We start from the raw sequence: 22051 nt of genomic DNA on the forward strand, positions 1-22051 counted from the left end.
CTAGTCAGAATAATAATAAGAGGCACTTAAAAGAGAGCAATGCCTGAAATCCTGGATGGTGCCTTCAGCTGTGTGCTTGATGTCTGGGTACACACTAAAATGGACCAAGCAGGGGTTACAGTAATTTTATCTTACAATGTGAATGTGAATTGTTAGCTTTTAAATTTGTCAAACAACAAAAAACTGTGATCGCAGCAGTTGAGTACAGTTTTAATGAAAGTTAATAGGATTGTTCTTAAATGATGAGCTTTTGGATGGGGTGCATGGGGATTCTAAATGCTCAACATCACACTAGGCAATATCAGACTGATGTTCAAACAAATAGTCCAGTTCATTTGTGCAGTTTTCAGCATAATTTATTTTCCCCACAGGAGCAGTAGTTCATGCCTTTATTGTGGCGGGCGGGCGTGTGTGTGAATGTGTGTGTTAGACAAAGCACTTAGAGGCATAGATAATAGTGTTGTATCAATGTGTGTGATAGGGTGAGTGAGACTTGTAGTAGAAAGTGCTTTGAGTGGTTATATGAATACCAGTCCATTTATTTCCCCACAAAAAAGTCCCATTTAATTACATTATAAATGTGTAATTACGTTATACTGGTAGCATAATCTACAAGAATGTAGCATCATTTATTAGTAGATTTATATTTCATATTATAAAACTGTATCTGCAAAACACATGGTAACAATAACATAAAACTAAATGCAGTAGGGTAAATGTTGTCCCCCTTTTTTTTATGGGGTGAACGTGGCTTTCCATTGGTGGTGTGTTGGCAGGCTGTAGGAAGCTACGAATAGCCCGTCTACCTGCAGAGAGTGTCTGTTGCCAGATGGAAGCAGTCCCCAAAGTATGTGGTACAATCAGTCTGTGGGCTGCTTCAGCTTTTGATGTTTTTGACCCTTCAGTCAGCTGTGGAGAAGAGTAAAGTTATAACACACAAAGAGCTGAAATGAAATAGATATCTCTCAGTAAGGACACCTGAGCTACATGCTGTTGGGTTTTTGGAGGACTGCACAGGAGCATGATTGTGTAGGTTGACAACACCTCTTGGTAGGCTCACTATAGGTAATTAAGGACACATGTGCCGTACCAGAAAATAAGCTTTAGACTTACCCCTGCATGCTACAGGCGTGTCTACTAGAAAGCAACGGGGTTGCAGCTGTTAGCTCAAGTAATCTTAAGATCTGTCAGTTTACCTGCTTGTTCTTTTTTTCTGTCAGTCACCAAACAGGCCAGCAGCAGGCCAACCAGCTTGCACAGTATACTGTTTAACTGGTCGCAGTTTAAAAAAAAAGAAAAGAAAAAGAAAATCTTAACACACCTACACACCCCACACCTGACAACATTCAGTTCATCATCAATATAATGTCACTTAGGATTGTAATGTATTGTAATCCTAATTCTAGGATTGTAATGTGATGATGAATGATGAAAAATCAGTTATTAAAACAGCAGCCCATGTATTTTTCTGTTCATTAACTTATTGATAAATTGGTAATTGCCCAAAAACTAATTAAGTCAAGTAATACAATTGGCTTTGGAGGGCAAGAGCAGCAGCTCTTTGCCTTATACTGTTCCCAACAAATATATCAGACCTTTTAAATGACATCACTGCAGGAAGTGAAATTGTTGCATCATAAAAATGGGATTTGTAAAAGAAAAAAGCAAGTCCAGCTTCAGCGATTTATTCTAAAATTCTCCATTCTGAATTAGTCGGCTCATTTAGCTCAGGGGCTTTCCTGGCTAGCAGTGGCTGCAGGGGGTGTACGGCTGGGCACTGGTTTCCAGGGCTACGCAGAGCTAAAGTAAACAGTAGGAGCAGTGTTGGAGCTGAATCGTGTAGTGTCTACCCCAGTATCCACTGTGGAGGGCTGAGGAAACTCAGCCCACAGTTAATATAGGAGTCTCTATTCATATCTATCTGTTTCTGCAGAGCGAGATCACTTTATTCACCACATTGGATGACGATTGGTGTGGTGGTACATTTCAATATTATCTGAGGCAGACATGAAGGAGAAGTATTATGCTGTGTGAATTGAAGCTGCTGGCTTCTGAGAGCTGGGAGGTGAATTGTATTTCCTGTGAACAATAGTTGTTTTAATGGTTATTTTCTCTGGAACAATGAAGTGTCTGTGGACGCTTGGACATATGGTATGAATCAGCAACAGTAGAGGCCAATTTATTCGTCTTGTACTGCACTTAAACAATGTATTTTATGGCATCATTCCTGACCACGCAGACTAGTGTGCCTGCACTTACACATGATTGCTAGGATTTTTTTCTTTGCGCTTTGAAAGGGCTTTTGTTTGGACCTGACTGTAATCATGAATCAGAATTAGACCCACATTTGGTGCAGCAAGTCACTCCAGCGTCGCAACATTAGCCCTTTTCTACAGATAACAGAATTAACTTGGCAATAGTTTCTAGTAAAAACAAAAAAAAATCAAAGGTTACCGTTGTCATGGAATAAGCCACAGTATAGACCTTTTTCACGTCACATATTCCGGACAGATAGGAAACATGGGTGGAGTTACTAATGTTAATAATGACCCAGTTCCACCGAGTGTCCCAGTATGCCCTCACGGTGAATCAGCACGCATAGTAATAGGATCCCCCGCCATGTGTTTTGAAGTCTGAATGTCAGCTGTGCAAAAGCTTCTTAGGATGTGTTTAAATTTTAAGTCAACAAATTAAAACCAACAGTGTTTTTTTCTTCTTCTAACTTGCAGTGTAATTGTGCAGCTCCAGAATTAATAACCCTTAACTGAGAACACTATTTTAGTGACTACAGTGATGAAGTAGTGTAATTTATGACCCACATTACATGTTATAGAGGGATTTTTTTTTCTTTTCAATGGCTCTCTTAGTTGAAATCATACCTATACCATTTTTTTGTTTCAAAGGGAAACACAAACCTCTTGGGGGTTGTGTCAGAAAGGGCATTTGGTATAAACATCTGCCAAATCAAACATGGGAGCTACCTACTATGGCAACCCCTGGTGAATAAAGGAGCAGCCAAAAGTAGCTTTTATACCTGTATTGTTTTTATCTGTGGCAGATAGTTCTTGTCCAGTATCATAGATGGTAAAGAATTTGTCACATTGTGACCCCTGCAGTCCAGTTATCGTATCAAAGATTAGATGTTTTCCTTGAATTTTCTCAGGGATGCCACTCACTGGTTTTCCTTTTCCGCATCTTCCAGTCTTCTACAGTTCTATGCATAGCTAGTTTTTGCATCACATCACAAAATGTCGTATTACCCGACTTACTGGGCATGTATTGCCAGAAGGTGCATTTTTCATGGGAAGGGGCAAAATGTTTATCTACTGTCACCTCAGGGTTGAACATCAGTCAGTGGAAAGACCTGCATCCATTCCTAATGGGAGCAAGCATGTCAGATGTTGCTCTAGTATCGGTGTTGTAAAATCTGAGGACTCTTGATATTATTCCGAAGGTCTGAAGTGACATTGTAGTCTGGAAAATAGTTCTGCCTGTTGATGTGTCCCTAAGACTATCAGTGTTCTCATTGCTGGATCTGTACACAACAGCAAGAAGAACACCATTATAGGCATCCAGGTATTCTCATCAATGCCATTCCAAATGTTGTCATGGACTTTTTTTCCTTCAAAAAATGACAATGGCATAAACGGATCAAAACGTGTCTTGATGTCACTTATTCTTGTCACAGCAAACCAGGTAATCCCAGGCGTCACTTTGATGACATGTGCAGCAATTACCCTACCATGTAAGCCAGGAGTTATTGGACTAAAAAGATATGTCAACAACTGCTTTTGTCAACAACAACTGCTTTTCGTGGATGATGTGGTTCTGTTGGCTTCATCGGGTGAAGGCCTCCAGCTCGCACTGAAACGGTTCGCAGCCGAGTGTGAAGCAGCGGGAATGAGGATCAGCACCTCCAAATCTGAGGCCATGGTTCTCAGCCGGAAAAGGGTGGAGTGCCCATACCGGGTCAGGACAAGTTCCTGCCACAAGTGGAGGAGTTCAAGTATCTCGGGGTCTTGTTCGCGAGTGATGGGAGAAGGGAGCCGTTGATCGACAGACAGATTGGTCCGGCGGCTACAGTGATGCGGACGCTGCACCGGTCCGTTGTGGTGAAGAGGGAGCTGAGTGTAAAACCGAAGCTCTCAATTTACGAGTTGATCTACGTCCCTACCCTCACCTATGGCCACGAGCTGTGAGTAGTGACCGAAAGAACGAGATCGCGGATACAAGCGGCGGAATAGAGCTTCCTCCGAAGGGTGGCTGGCCTCTCCCTTAGAGATAGAGAAGATAGAGAGAGAAAAAAAAAAAAGAGATAGAGAAGTTCGGCCATCCAGGAGGGGCTCAGAGTAGAGCCACTGCTCCTCCACATCGAAAGGAGCCAGCTGAGGTGGTTTGGGCATCTGACAAGGATGCCTCCTGGGCGCCTCCTGGGGTTGGTGTTCCAGGCATGTCCCACCGGGAGGAGGCCCCGGGGTAGACCCAGGACACGCTGGAGAGATTATATCTCTCGGCTGGCCTGGGAACGCCTTGGTGTTCCCCCGGATAAGCTGAAGGAGGTGGCTGGGGAGAGGGAGTTCTGGGCTTCTCTGCTTAGGCTGCTGCCCCCGCGACCCGGCCCCAGATAAAGCAGATGAAGATGGATGGATGGATGGAGATATGTCAACACTTCTGGATTTGTATGTTTCAGCAGAAGTGAGAGCAGCTCTAGCACATGCGATGACATCATCAGATGTATCTTTGTCCTCTGGTTGATAATAAATGGCGCCTTGAGGCGACATTTGTTGTGATTTGGCGCTATATAAATAAAATTGAATTGAATTGAATTGAATAATCTATTGTCCTCAGAAAGATGGTCAATTATATATGCTATGCTTTTTGTGTCCTCTCATCTTTAGCAAAGATACGATCAAGAGTTTGGCTTATTGTAAATCTTCTTATTTTTGTATGCTACAAACTGGAGATGTGTACTCTCTCTCTGACAGTGTGGGAGAGCTCAGAGTGTGTTTATGATTTCAGTTTTCGCACTAAAACCGAAATCATAAAACCTTTTAGTTTTATAGTCTTATATTATAACTGGGTCAAAACCAACCCCAACACACAAAGGTCATCATTTTCACCAGAGCTTTTTATAATTTAGTGAAATTCAGTTTTTTGTTTTTTTTAAAATAGAGATTCCTGACAAAGTCTAAGGTCTTGCTGAAATAAACAAATTTAAAATCCACTTTTATGCATTTAAAACCTAACAACAGGCCACTGCCGACCCTAATGCAAGAGGAAGGTTAGGTATTCTGGAGCAAAGTTTTACCGTTTTTGTGAAGGTCTTTTAAAGTTTTTCCTTGGACATTGTCTGCTTTTTCACTTCTTTCCAGTCTAGCCCTTGCACTTGACCACTTCAGAGAAGTATTTTTCTTTTGTTTTGGTTTATTAAGCCACTTTACATTTATCCTTGTCCTTCAGACAAAAAAGCCTGTTTTATCTACAAATGACAGATAACCTAGCAAAGAGCCAATTTTAAACTGTTGTTACAAGCACACTGTCACAAAAACACAGAATTTGTTCCCAGTATAGGTATAGAATCGCTTTTTTGCACCAAAACAATGATTCCCAAAGAGCTATTACAGTGGGGCAAAAAAGTATTTAGTCAGCCACCGATTGTGCAAGTTCCCCCACTTAAAATGATGACAGAGGTCAGTAATTTGCACCAGAGGTACACTTCAACTGTGAGAGACAGAATGTGAAAAAAAAATCCATGAATTCACATGGTAGGATTTGTAAAGAATTTATTCATAAATCAGGGTGGAAAATAAGTATTTGGTCACCTCAAACAAGGAAAATCCCTGGCTCTCACAGACCTGTAACGTCTTCTGTAAGAAGCTTTTCTGTCCCCCACTCGTTACCTGTATGAATGGCACCTGTTTGACCTCATCATCTGTATAAAAGACACCTGTCCACAGCCTCAACCAGTCAGACTCCAAACTCCGCCATGGCCAAGACCAAAGAGCTTTCGAAGGACACCAGGAAAAGAATTGTAGACCTGCACCAGACTGGGAAGAGTGAATCTACAATAGGCAAGCAGCTTGGTGTGAAAAAATCAACTGTGGGAACAATCATCAGAAAATGGAAGACATACAAGACCACTGATAATCTCCCTCGATCTGGGGCTCCACGCAAGATCTCATCCCGTGGGGTCAAAATGATCATGAGAACGGTGAGCAAAGATCCCAGAACCACACGGGGGAACCTGGTGAATGACCTGCAGAGAGCTGGGACCAAAGTAACAAAGGTCACCATCAGTAACACACTACAACGGCAGGGAATCAAATCCCGCAGTGCCAGACGTGTTCCGCTGCTGAAGCCAGTGCATGTCCAGGCCCGTCTGAAGTTTGCCAGAGAGCACATGGATGATACAGCAGAGGATTGGGAGAATGTCATGTGGTCAGATGAAACCAAAGTAGAACTTTTTGGTATAAACTCAACTCGTCGTGTTTGGAGGAAGAAGAATACTGAGTTGCATCCCAAGAACACCATACCTACTGTGAAGTATGGGGGTGGAAACATCATGCTATGGGGCTGTTTTTCTGCCAAGGGGACAGGACGACTGATCCGTGTTAAGGACAGAATGAATGGGGCCAAGTATCGTGAGATTTTGAGCCAAAACCTCCTTCCATCAGTGAGAACTTTGAAGATGAAACGAGGCTGGGTCTTCCAACATGACAATGATCCAAAACACACCGCCCGGGCAACAAAGGAGTGGCTCCGTAAGAAGCATTTGAAAGTCCTGGAGTGGCCTAGCCAGTCTCCAGACCTCAACCCCATAGAAAATCTGTGGCGGGAGTTGAAAGTCCGTGTTGCTCGGCGACAGCCCCAAAACATCACTGCTCTTGAGAAGATCTGCATGGAGGAATGGGCCAAAATACCAGCTACTGTGTGTGCAAACCTGGTAAAGACCTATAGTAAACGTTTGACCTCTGTTATTGCCAACAAAGGTTATGTTACAAAGTATTGAGTTGTATTTTTGTTATTGACCAAATACTTATTTTCCACCCTGATTTACGAATAAATTCTTTACAAATCCTACCATGTGAATTCATGGATTTTTTTTTCACATTCTGTCTCTCACAGTTGAAGTGTACCTCTGGTGCAAATTACTGACCTCTGTCATCATTTTAAGTGGGGGAACTTGCACAATCGGTGGTTGACTAAATACTTTTTTGCCCCACTGTAGCTGGAAACTTGGTGAACGGAATATTAGAAACGGAATATCAGAAATGGTCTCAGTTGTGACTGTCAAGAAGCCCTTCTTAAGGTAAATGAGAAGGAAAGGCTGAGATAAGCGAAATTGCATAAGAACTGAAAATCCGTGGCAGCAGGTTTTTATCAGTATTGTAAAGTGCCATATTTTGATCAAACCATGCAGTACTATCTGGAAAGTGTCTGACTGGCTGCACAGCTCTGAACACAACAAAAGGCAGTCAAGGTCCAAAGAAGAGATTTGGATGTCCTTCAAGAAGCCTAGAGAACTATTTCTTGAAGACTACTTGAAGACATTACATGAGAGTCCTCTTCACACACTGAGGTTAATTATGGAGTTCCACAGGGTTCAGTGCTAGGACCAATTCTGTTTACATTATACATGCTTCCCCTAGGCAGCATCATTAGAAGACATAGCATACATTTTCACTGCTATGCAGATGACACCCAGCTCTATCTGTCCATGAAGCCAGATAACACACACCAATTAGTTAAACTGCAGGAATGTCTTAAAGACATAAAGACTTGGATGGCCACTAACTTTCTGCTTCTTAACTCAGATAAAACTGAGGTCATTGTACTCGGCGCTGAAAAGCTTAGAAATATGGTATCTAAGCAGATTCTTACTCTGGATGGCATTACCTTGGCCTCCAGTAACACTGTGAGGAACCTTGGAGTCATTTTTGACCAGGATATGTCCTTCAACGCACATATTAAACAAATATGTAAGACTGCGTTCTTCCATTTGCGCAACATCTCTAAAATTAGAAATATCCTGTCTCAGAGTGACGCTGAAAAACTAGTTCATGCATTTATTACTTCCAGGCTGGACTACTGCAATTCATTATTATCAGGATGTCCAAAAAACTCACTGAAAAGCCTTCAGTTAATCCAAAATGCTGCAGCAAGAGTACTGACAGGGACTAGAAAGAGAGAGCATATTTCTCCTGTTTTGGCTTCCCTTCATTGGCTTCCAGCTAAATCCAGAATTGAATTCAAAATCCTGCTCCTCACATACAAGGTCTTAAATAATCAGGCCCCATCTTATCTTAATGACCTTGTAGTACCATATTACCCTATTAGAGCACTTCGCTCCCGCTCTGCAGGCCTACTTGTTGTTCCTAGAGTATTTAAAAGTAGAATGGGAGGGAGAGCCTTCAGTTTTCAGGCCCCTCTTCTGTGGAACCAGCTTCCAGTTTGGATTCGGGAGACAGACACTATCTCTACTTTTAAGATTAGGCTTAAAACTTTCCTTTTTGCTAAAGCATATAGTTAGGGCTGGACCAGGTGACCCTGAATCCTCCCTTAGTTATGCTGCAATAGATGTAGGCTGCCGGGGGATTCCCATGATGCATTGAGTTTTTCCTTTCCAGTCACTTTTCTCACTCACTATGTGTTAATAGACCTCTCTGTATTGAATCATATCTGTTATTAATCTCTGTCTCTCTTCCACAGCATGTCTTTTATCCTGTTTTCCTTCTCTCACCCCAACCGGTCGCAGCAGATGGCCGCCCCTCCCTGAGCCTGGTTCTGCCGGAGGTTTCTTCCTGTTAAAAGGGAGTTTTTCCTTCCCACTGTCGCCAAAGTGCTTGCTCATAGGGGGTCATATGATTGTTGGGCTTTTCTCTGTATCTATGAAGCGCCTTGAGGCGACTTTTGTTGTGATTTGGCGCTATATAAATAAAATTGAATTGAATTGAATGAAGGCTTGCATAAGCGAGTTCAGTCTATGTTGAATAAAGATGCTCATGCAATCTTGATTTTCAAGCTTGTTAGATTTTTACAAACTCAGATTTGCTTCTGTAGTGTATTTCCATGTATGTTTGCATCAATTTCCCATTCTCCTAGCAAAATATACAGAAATTAGGGTCTTTGTCACAGGACTGTAGTTGCGTAATAATTCAGTACTCAAAGTACTTAGACCGAAATATCTATAAAGAGTCAAAATGACATGCCTAATTATGAAAAGATGCATGTCATTGGCATTAAATTACAATCAATTTAAAGCTTTTAATGATAATGTTTGCATTTTTCTAACATGCACATATTTCTAAGCTCACACAACTTTCCAATGCCCTCAACACACCAGTTGCAGGACAAGTAGACTGGCAAATAGGTGTGTTGGTATATTTTCCAAGTATGTTAGTTATATGAAATCATGGTATCTTTGTGTATTTTACAAAGTATTGAGCAGACTAACATGCAGACACGTACACATTCTGCTTTTCAGAAACATGCCTGTGTTACTTGTAGTACTAATTGGGACCAGGACACAGTGAATAATTAACTTCTTATCCTTGGTTCCGATCTGTCTCTGTGGGTGAATAAGATAGTGGTTGTGATGGTGAGAAGTCAACACATGGGTGCACATAGAATATCAGAAATCTACTATGTAAACAGATAGGTGAATAACCAGGTTTCTCCTGCTCCATTTAATACACATGCTGATTTTATAGGTCCCATATCCAGTCATTAAAAAACCCCCACTGGTGATATTTTTCATACACTGTCCTGGTGCTCTTTTCACCCACTAACATGCACCTGATAAACAGCTTACGAAATACAAATACACCATGCACTCAGGTTTGAGTGATGCTTGCTGAAAATTAGGGATGACTAACAGTGTCATTACTAATATATCTGCCCGATACTTTCTCAGGTATTTTGGGTGATCTGTAATAGACCTAAAGGCCCCAAAGACTCACTTTACTATCAGGAAAACAGCAAATATTCATCTTAACTGAAATCAGTCAACTTAGAGCATTTTACTTAAAAAAAGATTTGAACATTATGTCACTATTTAATCATTAAATCTGTTGCTGATTGACTAACTATTGATTTAACTATATTTACACCCAGCTAAAAGCTACAGAGTACAGTAATTAGTGGTTAACAAGCCTGTAAAAACTATAAAACTATTATTTGTGGCACTTTTGGTCTAGATTTTGGTCTTTACTGGCAACCACTAGGGCTTTGTAAAGCCTGAAATGTTTAGTCTTTTGGTTTTCTCGCATCAGCAACCTTTTACTCCAGTGCGGTGTTTTTCACTGTGTGGACTGTTTGTCTGACTATACTGTTCAATGCACATTTTGTCTCCAGGTGCTGGATAAACACAAAGCGATGGACAGCATGGTGGAGCTGCTGCAGGTGTACCCGGAGGAGGACGAAGCGTATGGAGAGCTGCTGGAAGCCACAACTCAGCTCTATCACTACCTGCTTCAGCCCTTCAGGGACATGAGGGAACTGGCAATGTTGCGCCGACAGCAGATTAAGGTAATACACACAGGCACACTGCTACAAATACCATCTGTTTGAGGGGCTTGATTTAAGTAGGTTTAGCACTAGCTATTGCCGACTAACTGGTCGGCGTGCTCTACAGTGGTGCATGTTAGCAGTTAAAGTGCTGTTGCTATGGTTTGATTAGTGCTGGAAAACGATCCCTGAACCGCTGCATAGTGAGCCTACACTTCTAAGCCAAGTGCATTGACCAGCAGTGTTAGGTGTTTAGGCTGGGTGCAGTGGTATTGATGGTTGGGTAGTAGCTGGTCTGCGCTATGCATTTGCTACTGGGGGCTGTGGAGGTCAGAGGATCAGCAGAGAGGCTTTCCCCCAGCGCAGAGCAGCTTAACCAGCATAAGTATTATTGCAGCAGTCACTAAACCACTCAGTAATTCTGCAGCCTCAGCACAGCCTTCTGTTTCCCACTCTCTTTCTCTGCTCTGTCTTTGTTGCTTTTCTTCATTAGGCTTGGAAAGGGAAGTAAATCCACAGACTAATCCCTACTGTCTCACAGACTTCATGGAGAGGAGGAGGCACATGCCTGCTCAGTCAGTAGGTCAGAGTTCTAGCTGCTTCTCGTACACTTGTCCAAAAGCTCAGCGGATAAGAAGTGATATACATGACATTGAAATCCAATAGAAAATTGTATAAGTCAACTGATTTCTCACTAATATGATAGTTCATATTTTTAACCAAGACAATCGGACTAGAAGTTAGCTAGAGTAAAAATAGGACAACAACTGTCTTGCAACTAGGTCAGGTTGCTGTGATTGCACTGAATTTCTTTACATTCAGCCACAAATTGCAAGTGGTCAGGGTGATCACCTGATTGCCCACAGACTGGTCATGCAGCATCCCTGACTTTTGATCACAAGGCGACTGCCTGGGTTGTCTCTTGGGAGTCATCCTGTATCCAAATAGTTGTGGTCTAGCTCAGACTGATTGCAAACACTGTCAAACAGATTGGTGAATGTTTGTAAATAATTGCCATTAATTTCTAAATAGAGTCGGTCTACACTGATAAGCACAACGCATGTTAGGCACGTTTCATGGACATTGATTTAATGGACAATAGAAATAATGTCCCATAAAGTCCCTATTACTATCTCTCTACTTGTCTTTTGTTCTCTCTTTCATAGACTGTCTCAGTCTTTCACCCACAGTTGGGCTGTGAGTATTTTACATTGTCAACATGCCTTTCACAGCATGCTTATTCGGCATCTTGTCACTAACAACACAAGTGCCTGTGTGTGTGTGTGTGTGTGTGTGTGTGTGTGTGTGTGTGTGTGTGTGTGTGTGTGTGTTTGTGTGTGTCTGGGGTGTGATTTCTGAGTGTGTGTTTTGATGGTTCTTGGGCGGATGCTGATGTTAAGTGAGATATTTCACTGTTTTTCCCTTTGCACTTTTTTTTAAAGGAGAAGTCTAAATGTTTGCAATAGTTAGGAAAAAAGAAATCTAAATTTTAAGTGTTAGTACATTTTTCTACTCGCTGTATGCAAAGCTCCACTGTTGTCAGATATATTAAAAACACATCAGTGTTGCACTTAGTGGAACTGAGTCAAATATAAACTGTGGTTTGTTGTTATAAATGTCCAGATACCAAAGGATTTATGGATTTATCTATAACCTAAAATAGTTTCCTGTAAATAAAGTTCAAAGTTAGTGTTACTAAAAATATTTCTTTTCACAACCTGTTTTTAGAGGAGGGCTAACACGTCATTGATTGTTGGTCTTTTTTATTTATTGACAATAAGAAAAATATGTCTGAATCAGTAAATCTATAGATTTCTTTTTTCAAATTTAAGAGAAGTATTTTATCTTTCAAAGCTTCTGGTATTTTGCTATAGCCAATTAGTTATTTATATTTTTTGTATCTTTCTTTTGAGCAAGAGAGTCCAAAGCACCAAGGGGAAAAAAAGGTAGAAAATAGTAAAAATTGTGAATATTTTACATTTGACACAACCGGCCATGACCAGTGAATATTTTTTGCTTATAAGTTGTGTAACCCTTTAATGCAGATTAACTAATCCTTTAAGCTGTGTTGGCAGTCTTATGTTTTAAGATTAGCAGTCTTGTTTATGCTGTGGAAAAAAAAATCAGTAGAAATAAGCAATGCGTTTCTGGTGAACTGTGCAAAGTGTGAAGCCTTCACTGACATTTTGTACATTTTTGTGTAGATTACTACAATGCTGCAATACAAACTGTTGTGCTGCGGGTGGGGAGGTGGGGCTATAAAAGCATGGCGTTTTGTTGAATTAAAGAGCTTATGAATTGCATTATGGGAAATGTAGTCCAGCATGTGGCAAGCTTAGCCCATGACAGCATTTTTATATACTACATAGTAATGTTTATAATATTGCTTTAACTGCTGAAATACGAAATAGAGAATTTGTGATTGTAAATAAAATAGATAAATAAAAACAGGTAAACATCAAAATGTTTTCCTAAGATTACATTTCTTTCTTCTTCTTCTTCTTCTCCTCCTCCTCCTCCTCCCAAGATTTTTCAGGTGTTTCACAACCAGCGAGAGTCTGAGAGTCAGACCTTCTGTTACTTTCTTTTAATTCCTCAGGTTTTATAGATCTGCTACATTGCTGGAAACAAATCCTTCAGCATTTGTTTGGTAGTCTGTGTGTGGTATGATGTTAAACCTGAACTTTAATGTAGTGTCTAATGAATGCAACTATTTCAACTTTTACCTCAAACCTTTTTTATTTTCTCCATGTGCTTCATGTGCTCAAGTTTTTCCAGCTGTACCACCTGCTCCCTTCAGGGCGATCCAACGGCTGAAAACAAAGCTGTATGCAAATGATACCTTGACACAGAGCTGGCTTTTTTCAAACTGATGAGTCAGGGGTTTGTGGAGATTCTCTCCTTTGTGAAGAAAGGGGAAGAGGTGTAAGAGGGAATCAGCACATAGGAGAATGTCACTTACATGCAGTTTGCATCCTGCTTGTTGTCGTAAAGGTGAGGAGGAAAAAGGCAGACGGGTGCTAGTATTACAACCTGTTCTGACCTCATCTGCAAGTGTGAATGCAGTAATACACATGGCATGTATGAGGTTATTGTGAAAAGACCAAAGTGCTTCAAGGACCTACACACTGCAATGTTATAGCGGAGCTCTTTTAAATAAACAACAATGCTGGTTTCATCAGTCTGTTAAAGTGGTGGTGTCCTGTTATTCAGACATATGTCACTTTTATGGCTTCATGTAAGCGTTCCTGGAACAGTAATGTAACCATGCATAGTACTTGCAGTATATAATGTTCTGCACATGAGATTCCAAAGAACAGAAAGAGTTTCATTAGCCAGACTCTGTTCTCCTTGTTGAAATTGTAAAGCTTGATTTGATGATGTCTTAAATCTGTGATAGATAGAATAGAGGCCTGTGAGTGGATGTGGCAACTAAAAGCAAGCAAACTGTCTTTTTCACTCTGATGTTTATACTGTAGATCACTGTTGATGCTGAAATGTTGAAGTAGCCGGATATTTAATAAACAGTCTAACAGTTTCTTTTCCTTTCTTTTTTGCCCCTGACATGATGATAAAAAAAAACTGTCCCCTTGTGAGCTAAGCAACTAAAGATAGAGGAGAGCTCTGTGCATGCTGTTAATGGGACTACGTGCATTCAGACTCAGGATGTATTGAAAGTTTAAAGTGATGCATGTCTGACCTTTACTGAAAAGTGACCAGGCTGCCATTCATATACGAAGCTAACATAATCACATGGAATCACATAAGAGGAAATGACTGTCTGAAAGTAATCTAAGTAAGGTGTAATCTTGTCAGGTAGAGGCATTACACATTAGAGAGAATTGGGGAAAAAAATATTTAATGCTCACATGATATATTTTTTGGTACTTAAAAGTTAGGTTAATCTTCTTGGAGATAATTATTTTTCCTAAATTAACTTTAAAATGGTTTAGTCTGTAAAATGTCAGAAAGCAGTAAATATTGCTGACAAGTAGGAGCTGAGATATATGAATATATATGTATAATCATTAATTTCACCATTGTTACTGCTCAGCAGTGAAATTTCAGCTAAAAGTTTTCACGCTCTCAACTGGAGACATCTGAGCTTACCAGAAACAGCAAAGAGCTGATGGAAAATTGAATGAATGTTCTCTCATCAGGCATTTTGGTGAACGGTGCATTGTCCGTAGCATGTCGGAGCAGTCCAGTGTGGGTGTCCTGTTGCTCAGGAGGTCAGAGGGCAGCCATGAATTAAAAATGTGGTTTCACTGTGGCATGGCAGAGATGGTTTTGTGCCATGGTGAGCTCCAGTTACAGTTTCACATTGTATTCATTCTAACATGGCAACAGTTGTCAACATGCTACACTAGATTCACCTCTGCTAAGTTCTTCTGCTCTTTTATCTATGCTCCACCTCTCCACCGCCCTGCATCACTGAAAAACGTTTATTTCCTCGCCCTTCTTTTGTCATTACTTCAGTGTGTCATCGAGGCAGCTTTGTTTTAATTTCCTGTGACTCAAAAAGCCATTTTCCACTAGTACCTACTCAACTCGACTCGAAGGGACTTGACTCAGCTCTGTTTTGGTGGCTTTCCTTACATACAAGTACCACCTAATGTGCCTGGGGTCATTACACCAATACTGTTGAAAGTCCTGTGATGCCATTTGCATGCGACACACACAACCCAACAATGGAGGACGTCGACGCGATGGTATAGCTGCTGCTCGGTGTACAGCTTTTCGTCAAACTTGGGGATCATGGTGTTGTTGTTGTTGTTTTTTTTTGTGTAGCCATTTTCAAAAATGGCAGGTTTCGTGACGTAGTCGCTCTCATGACTCATGGAGTGAAGCCAGTGACTGGCCAATGTGTGGAAGCCTGTCTGTTGATACCATCTAATGGAAAACCCTAAAAATTGAGCCAAGCCAAGCCAAGCCAAGTAGGTAATAGTAGAAAGGGGCTAAGAGAAAACATTTCTATGCACATAAATTTGTTAATTAAGCAATTAATCGAATTGTTTTTTACTAGTTCTAAAAGTCCTCGTTTTTTCTTTGTGGTCTAAATGTTTAAGTTCAAAATTAATTAAATAGATAATATATTGAAGGACTTCCTTCTCAGCAGCTCCAAACCATGACCAAGCCACCACCACCATGTTTTACAGATGACTGTAGACACTCACTGTTGTACTTCTGTTTTTACCTCCTCAATACATACTGATGACTAAAGATGTAAAATTTTGATCCAGTAATTCATAAAACATGTTGGCACTGATTTTCAATCCAGTTCTTGTGCAGTTTGGCCTGTTTCCCATCCTTAAGATTGATTCCTGGCGGCCACCCTCCCACTGAGAGTATCTCTGATAAGGCTTTGGGAAACAGCTGTATGTCCCAGACCTGTGTCAGTTCTTTACAGGACGTGACTTTCAGATACTGTTCATTTGCTGTAGATGTGAAAGACACGCTGCACATGTCAAGTTTTCAGCTAATATCTGATTGAGAATCACCTTCCTGGTCCAAAAAATTATATTTTTTGCCTGGTTAAGTGTGTTATCTTTTTTTTTTTTTTTTTTAATACATTCACTCCTGTGCGACAGGATGCTAGTAACAAAATACCTCAAGATACAATTTAAATTAAAATTGGTTCTTTGAAGGAACTGCAGGTTTTTCAAATAATTATAAATAATTGTTTGATGAAGACTGCCTCGTATCTACCACAGTCATGCTATTTTAATCAAATGAGATAAGGGCTACCATGACAGCATCCGTCCTGTAATCCCAGCACTTTAGCGTGGGAAATGGCGTCACACTTCTGTTTTAAGTAGGGCTGACATATCACTGTATGACACCATGACCAGAGGTGTTAACAGACGTAACTCAGTCAACCCCCCCAACCCCCACCACCATTGTTTTTTGTATTTTTAAACTGTATGCAGGAAGTGAGTGATAAAACACTAGAAGGGAGCAGGCTGGGGGAAAAAGGATGCTAATTTTATTTGTGTGGCTAGTTTTTCAGACAGCCAAACATGCAGAAAGCATTTCAAAGCTGACATGTAATTAAAATGTAAAACTCCTTTACTGCATTTGGCTCACAGTCCAAATGTATATTAGTCATAGGAATGTGTCGCCTTTTCCGAGCAACTGTACAGGTTTGAATCATCACTTGTTTGCACCGCACTTCTTTTATTTCCATAACTTATTGAGACTTTGATCAGACACCAAGTATATTCAAACAATGCACATTTCAGGAAATTCCCCAAATGCTAGTGTTTGTGTTACATTTCAACGGGCTTTCGCCTGCTTTACTCGTAGAGCAGGTGATGCATTTTGTCAGTTGTCTGGATGCGTTTCAGCTTTGCATAAAACCAGTCTAACAGACTGATGATCAACAGCCAACTTTATGAAGAGATGTTTTCTTCAGTTTGATTTGCTGCAGATGTCAGCAGGGACAAAGTCAGTGATGGCATGCAAAGAGGTAAAGGAAAGGAGGCTGGTGAATGTCTGTCCATCCTCACCAGGTGGGATCGACCTGCTAAAAGGCAACCTTGCTCTTGTTTCCTCACGTTGTTGTCATTTTTAGGTGAATAAATACTTTCTAAGATTTGTTCCTGCCATACTTTTTCTTTTCTTTTGATGTAGACTCTCCTCCCCCGCTTGCTCCCGGTTTCACCCCCGAACCACTCCCTGTTCTTGTGCCTCACTTGCACAAGAATAAAAGCACAGAGTATGCTGGTTAACATAAATCAAAGCCTTTGGGCTTTGATTGGGATTATTATGGTCTTGTTTATTTTTGAGCACCTACGCACATCTGTTTTGCATCAAGATATTGAAATACGACTGCATGCACAGGAGGCCCTCGCAAGGAGTTTAGCTTATATTGTGTGTACATTTTGTTCACTGCCCTCTCCTCTTAGAGGGGGTTGTATTTCTCCCTCAACACCCAGAACACAACTCCACGTGACACCGCTTTTCTTTTTCTTACTCTTTTTTCACCTGGCAGGAGGGAAAAAAAGACCTCGGCGCATGTATCGTTTTATTTATTGTTCACAAGTATACTGGGTCAGTGTCACTGTATAAGCGTGCACAGACGCGCCTAAGCCATTTCCTTTTTGTTATCACCATCTGCTGTGACTTCCTGGTATTTCAGAATGCTATAGATGGTCTTTTGTGGTGGTTTTCAAACTGGCAGACGTGAAGTGGGATTTAGAGAAAGGAAGGCATACAATGATCAGAACAGGTGCATGCCAGTGTTCTTCAAACAAAAGGGAGCTCAAAGAGGCAGTTAAGGCAATGGATTTCTCTTTGGGCCAAGTTAGCCCAGCTGGGATTGAAAAATTGTTCTCTTTTATATTTATATATACATGTGTATGTGTGTGTGTGTGTGTGTGTGTGTGTGTGTGTGTGTGTGTGTGTGTGTGTAAACATGCCTTCTAATGCTCTGAAGTTGGGCTTTATGACGTGTGAGTCTAGAGGGATTGACTCAAATCGCGATTAGAGCTGAGGTTTTTGGCACAAGAATGTTGCTTCTTGCTTGAAACTCAATTATCAAGTCCATAAACTCATCAGGAAAAAAACTGTGGCCTAATAGGAGCTTCTTCGTCTGCTTTAAGTTTCAGACCAGGAAGTTGCGTCCATCTTTTATATACAGTCTACGATGGTCATAAAACGGCTTGGGAATCTCCATCTAACTCTGAAATGTGCTTTACACATATTTTTAGTTTTCTACAGTTTCAAAGTAATCCAGTATACATGAACATACCTAAACAGGAACCGACAGCTGCTAGTTTGGCATCGTTTGCCAAAATGTAAACAAAGATAGACTTAAAAAAACATTATTAAAGAACAGTAAGACCAAGGCATAAATACCATGTTGCAAAATCTTTCTATAAAAACTCTTGTTACCTCACTGATGATACCTGATCTAATGTAAGTACTGTACATTTAAGCTGTTCTAACAAGCTGCCTTAACTCCTGCCAGATTTCTCTGGAGACTGAGCGACTCGGCCCTCGTCGTGTGGAGAGCCTGAGAAAAGAGGACGAGGAGTGGCAGAAGAAGGCTCACGCCGCAGTGCTTTCCATTCAAGACCTGACTGTCAAGTTCTTTGAAACCACAACTCGATCTCAGAAAGGTAAACACACACAGGAGGCTAGTTTCTCTGGCGTTGTTTTTGTGGTGACCTTTGAACCTTTATGAAAGTATGTTTACTTCATAAGAGAGCGCTTAGAGATCATGTGAAAATAAAACATTCTGGCTCTGTTCTCATCTCCAACCTCTGGCATACCAAAGTCATTAACATACACTCCACCCTGACTTGTGACACATTTTAATCCTCAAACCTTCTCTGCTATGAATTGGAATAAAAATATGTTTTTCCTCAAATGGGCTTTATTTACTTCGGATTTCAAGTCAAAGCACTGCTGGTTTGTCCATTTTAGGCATTTAACACTCCAGAAATAAACTATAGCGTTTAGGCCAAACCATTTTTTCACATGTTCTTTTTGCTCCAAATGATTCAAAACTATTAACCACAATTATGGTCATTAAACTGCTGTTTAAATGTCTAATCATTTGCCAGTTAACTAGCTGACTAATCGCTGCAGCTCTAGCCCTTTTCACTTACTTCTTTACTGTATGTGTTATAGCTCTATACGAGAGGATGCGAGCTGACCAGAGAAAGTTTGGAAAGTCAGCGTGGACAGCGGCGGTTGAACGCATGGAGCGGCTGCAGTTTGCCGTTTCCAAAGAAACTCTGCAGCTCATGAGGGCCAAAGAGATCTGCCTGGAACAGAGGAAACATGGCTTGAAGGAGGAGGTAAAACATAACATGCTGATGCTGCTGAAAAAAACAAACAAAAATGAATCACACATGTGGACCAAGATCAGTGTCAAAATTCTGAAGCCTATCTGGGTGTGTTCTGAAAAAGTGGTGCTCAGTCAGGTTTTTTTTTAAGAAGCCACAATAAGAGGACATGGACATAGTGAAGTTAACAGAAGAGAAGAACTCGAGATAATAGCAGTGATGGAAAAATGAGCTCATGGCTGTGGCATCCTGTAATGGAGGGAACAACTTCCTGGTCTGCAGGAGTGGAAATGACTCACTGGGAATGACTGTGGGGTCAAATGTTTGCTGTGCATTTGAAAATACACTAAAACTAAAAATGTACCTGGTAGCATAGTGTTGTAGCATAGCACTTAGAGAAGACACAAACACTGGCTCAGCTTCCACCGGATCTGTTAATGTGAAATATAAATGCACAGTCACTCAGGTAGAGCTTTTGGAAAATCCTGTGGACGGTGTCCTTTGGCCTTTGAAATAGTCTCTGTGGTTGTTGTTCTAGATGCAGAGTCTACAGGGTGGGGAGGATGCCATGCTTCGCCTGGACCAGCTGGAGGCGCTGTACTATGAGTTACAGCTGCAGCTGTATGACATTCAGGCCGAGGTGCTGCGCTGCGAGGAGCTGCTGCTCACTGCCCAGCTGCAGAGTCTGCGCAGGCAGATGACAGGTGAGCATCTCTTTAGATGGTTTGGTTCAGGTTGTTCTTTTTCTTTCTCTTTTTCTGTTATAGCTCAGTGTGTCAGACTCATGACTGATGCTTACATGTGCTGAAAAATGTGGTTTTCAAGTATAAAACAAAATGTTTTGGCTTCTCATTGGTTTCCAACCTCATTCTCCCAGTTAAGTCCTTTGCTTACCCCGTGGCACCACAGCTGTCCTGCTTTGACTTTATCACTCAGTACCACTTTTTCTTCTACTCATAGTCAATCAGAGATCAAATCCTTGAGCCATTGTTACGAGCTGTATAAGCTGCACAAGCAGCATTTGAATCTTCAATGTCTTCTGATTTTCTGCCAGAGCGACAGGATGAGGTGGTGTACTACGATACCTTTGAGAGTCCTGATGCCATGAAGGGTGTAGAAGACCCCACGACCCCACCGTCACCCCTCAGAGAAGAAGAACTCTGCACCCTGCAGCAGAGGACCCGGCAGCTCGAGGCCCGCAGGGGCCGCATTACTGCCAAGAAAGTCTACCTCAAAAATAAGAAGGTAAATTACCGATGGCTAAAGATACGGTTGTGTGCTTTATCTCCTGTGAGTTAAGGATCAGTTTGACAGGTCTGTTTAGACAGGTCATAATAACATTATGTTTGTGTTTTGTTCTTCCTCAAATAGGAAATATGTATCATCAATCACAACCAGAAGATACAACAGCGCCAAGGTAGCCATACTGACAGCAAATCCCTGCAGGAGCTGCAGCAGGTAAGAAACTTCTATCTGTGGCTGCAAGGGGTAGGATTTATATATTCACTGTTCTACTCTATCAGTAAATGAAGAGATGATATTACCAGTTAATTCAATGCAGTTTTATTTTTATAGCACCAGAAAGAAAACAGGGAGTCCACTTTGATGCTCACAGACATGGCAAATATTCTGTAGCAATGATTGAACTTTTTTGATTTAGAACTTGCTGCGAGACAAATTTCAAATATCGATACCAAAGCAGTGAAAGCAGCAATTGTTCCTCACCCTGCCACAACACATTGATCTCATTTGCTGTTTCTGTATAAAGGGAGATGAAGATGATGAAGCTAAGCGAAACGCCAGAGTGAGTCAGGAGAGGCAGAGGACACTTGACAGGCTTCGCAGCCTCAAGCAGGTGAGGACTTAACATAAACACACACATTTTGTGCTTGTCCACAGTGTTTTATGTTCTTGTAGTGACATCTACATAGTCTTGATACATTAACCTCCTAAGACCCGAACTCTTCCATGGCATGCATTTTTAATTTCTCTTTGATATTTGGGCTGATTGGGACCCGCTGAACGTAAAAACAAAGAATTACCAGATTTATTTTTTTTTACCTGATGTGGATGCCAGGTCCTAGGAGGTTAAAGCAAAATCATGTGTGTAATGTTGCTTAAACTACACTCAGTCCTTCAGCTTTACTTTCTTTCTTGCTGCTTCCCCACACAGAGGTATCCAGGCCAGGTGACTCTAAAGTCAAGCCGCCTGCGCCTGAGTCAGACTCACAGTCGGAGGCGTGCTGGGCAGCAGCCCAGCACCCAGGCTGCCGGCGTTCAGACCGACTGCATCTCAGATCTCCCAGAACTCTCTGCTCCTCTCCCGCCGGACGCGTACGGCTGTGACAGCGTCTCTTTACCTGTGGTCGACCTCCAAGGCCTCGATCCCTCGCCTCCCTTCCTATCGCTGCCCACACTCTCAGCCACGCCGTCAAACTTTTCACTGGGTCCCCCTCCCCCGCCTCCACCGCCTCCTCCTCCGCCTCCTCCACCACTTCCCACCTCAGAGGACGACCAGCAGAAGAACCTCACAGCTGTCACGCTTCAACACCAGAAAGGCGAGTCTGACTCCACCTCGCTCCCGCTGGCTCCATTTTCCCCTCGATTCTTTGACAGCAGCCAGCTGTTAACGGCGAGGAAAAAGCTGCGGAAGACGGCTTCTCTGGACTCGTCGCAGTGGAGGAGAGGTGGGCAGGGAACTTTTCATTGCAGTAGAGACCTTCACGGTTGGTTAATACTACAAATGTTTA

The 22051-nt window shown here is 41.5% G+C and overlaps 1 protein-coding gene across 1 annotated transcript in view; it reads left to right on the forward strand.

The window, feature by feature from the left end:
* Positions 1 to 22051, forward strand: part of jmy (junction mediating and regulatory protein, p53 cofactor) — a 31890-nt gene that overhangs the window by 5165 nt on the left and 4674 nt on the right. Inside the window, exons 2-9 of the mRNA XM_085169268.1 lie at positions 10354 to 10527; positions 18479 to 18629; positions 19144 to 19313; positions 19840 to 20005; positions 20356 to 20546; positions 20673 to 20759; positions 21070 to 21156; positions 21475 to 21988. Coding sequence (XP_085025394.1) covers positions 10354 to 10527; positions 18479 to 18629; positions 19144 to 19313; positions 19840 to 20005; positions 20356 to 20546; positions 20673 to 20759; positions 21070 to 21156; positions 21475 to 21988 — 1540 coding nt within the window. The remainder of the gene's footprint in view (positions 1 to 10353; positions 10528 to 18478; positions 18630 to 19143; positions 19314 to 19839; positions 20006 to 20355; positions 20547 to 20672; positions 20760 to 21069; positions 21157 to 21474; positions 21989 to 22051) is intronic.

The sequence above is a fragment of the Neolamprologus multifasciatus genome, chromosome 7 (assembly GCF_963576455.1).
Source record: "Neolamprologus multifasciatus chromosome 7, fNeoMul1.2, whole genome shotgun sequence".
In the NCBI taxonomy this organism is placed as follows: Eukaryota; Metazoa; Chordata; class Actinopteri; order Cichliformes; family Cichlidae; genus Neolamprologus; species Neolamprologus multifasciatus.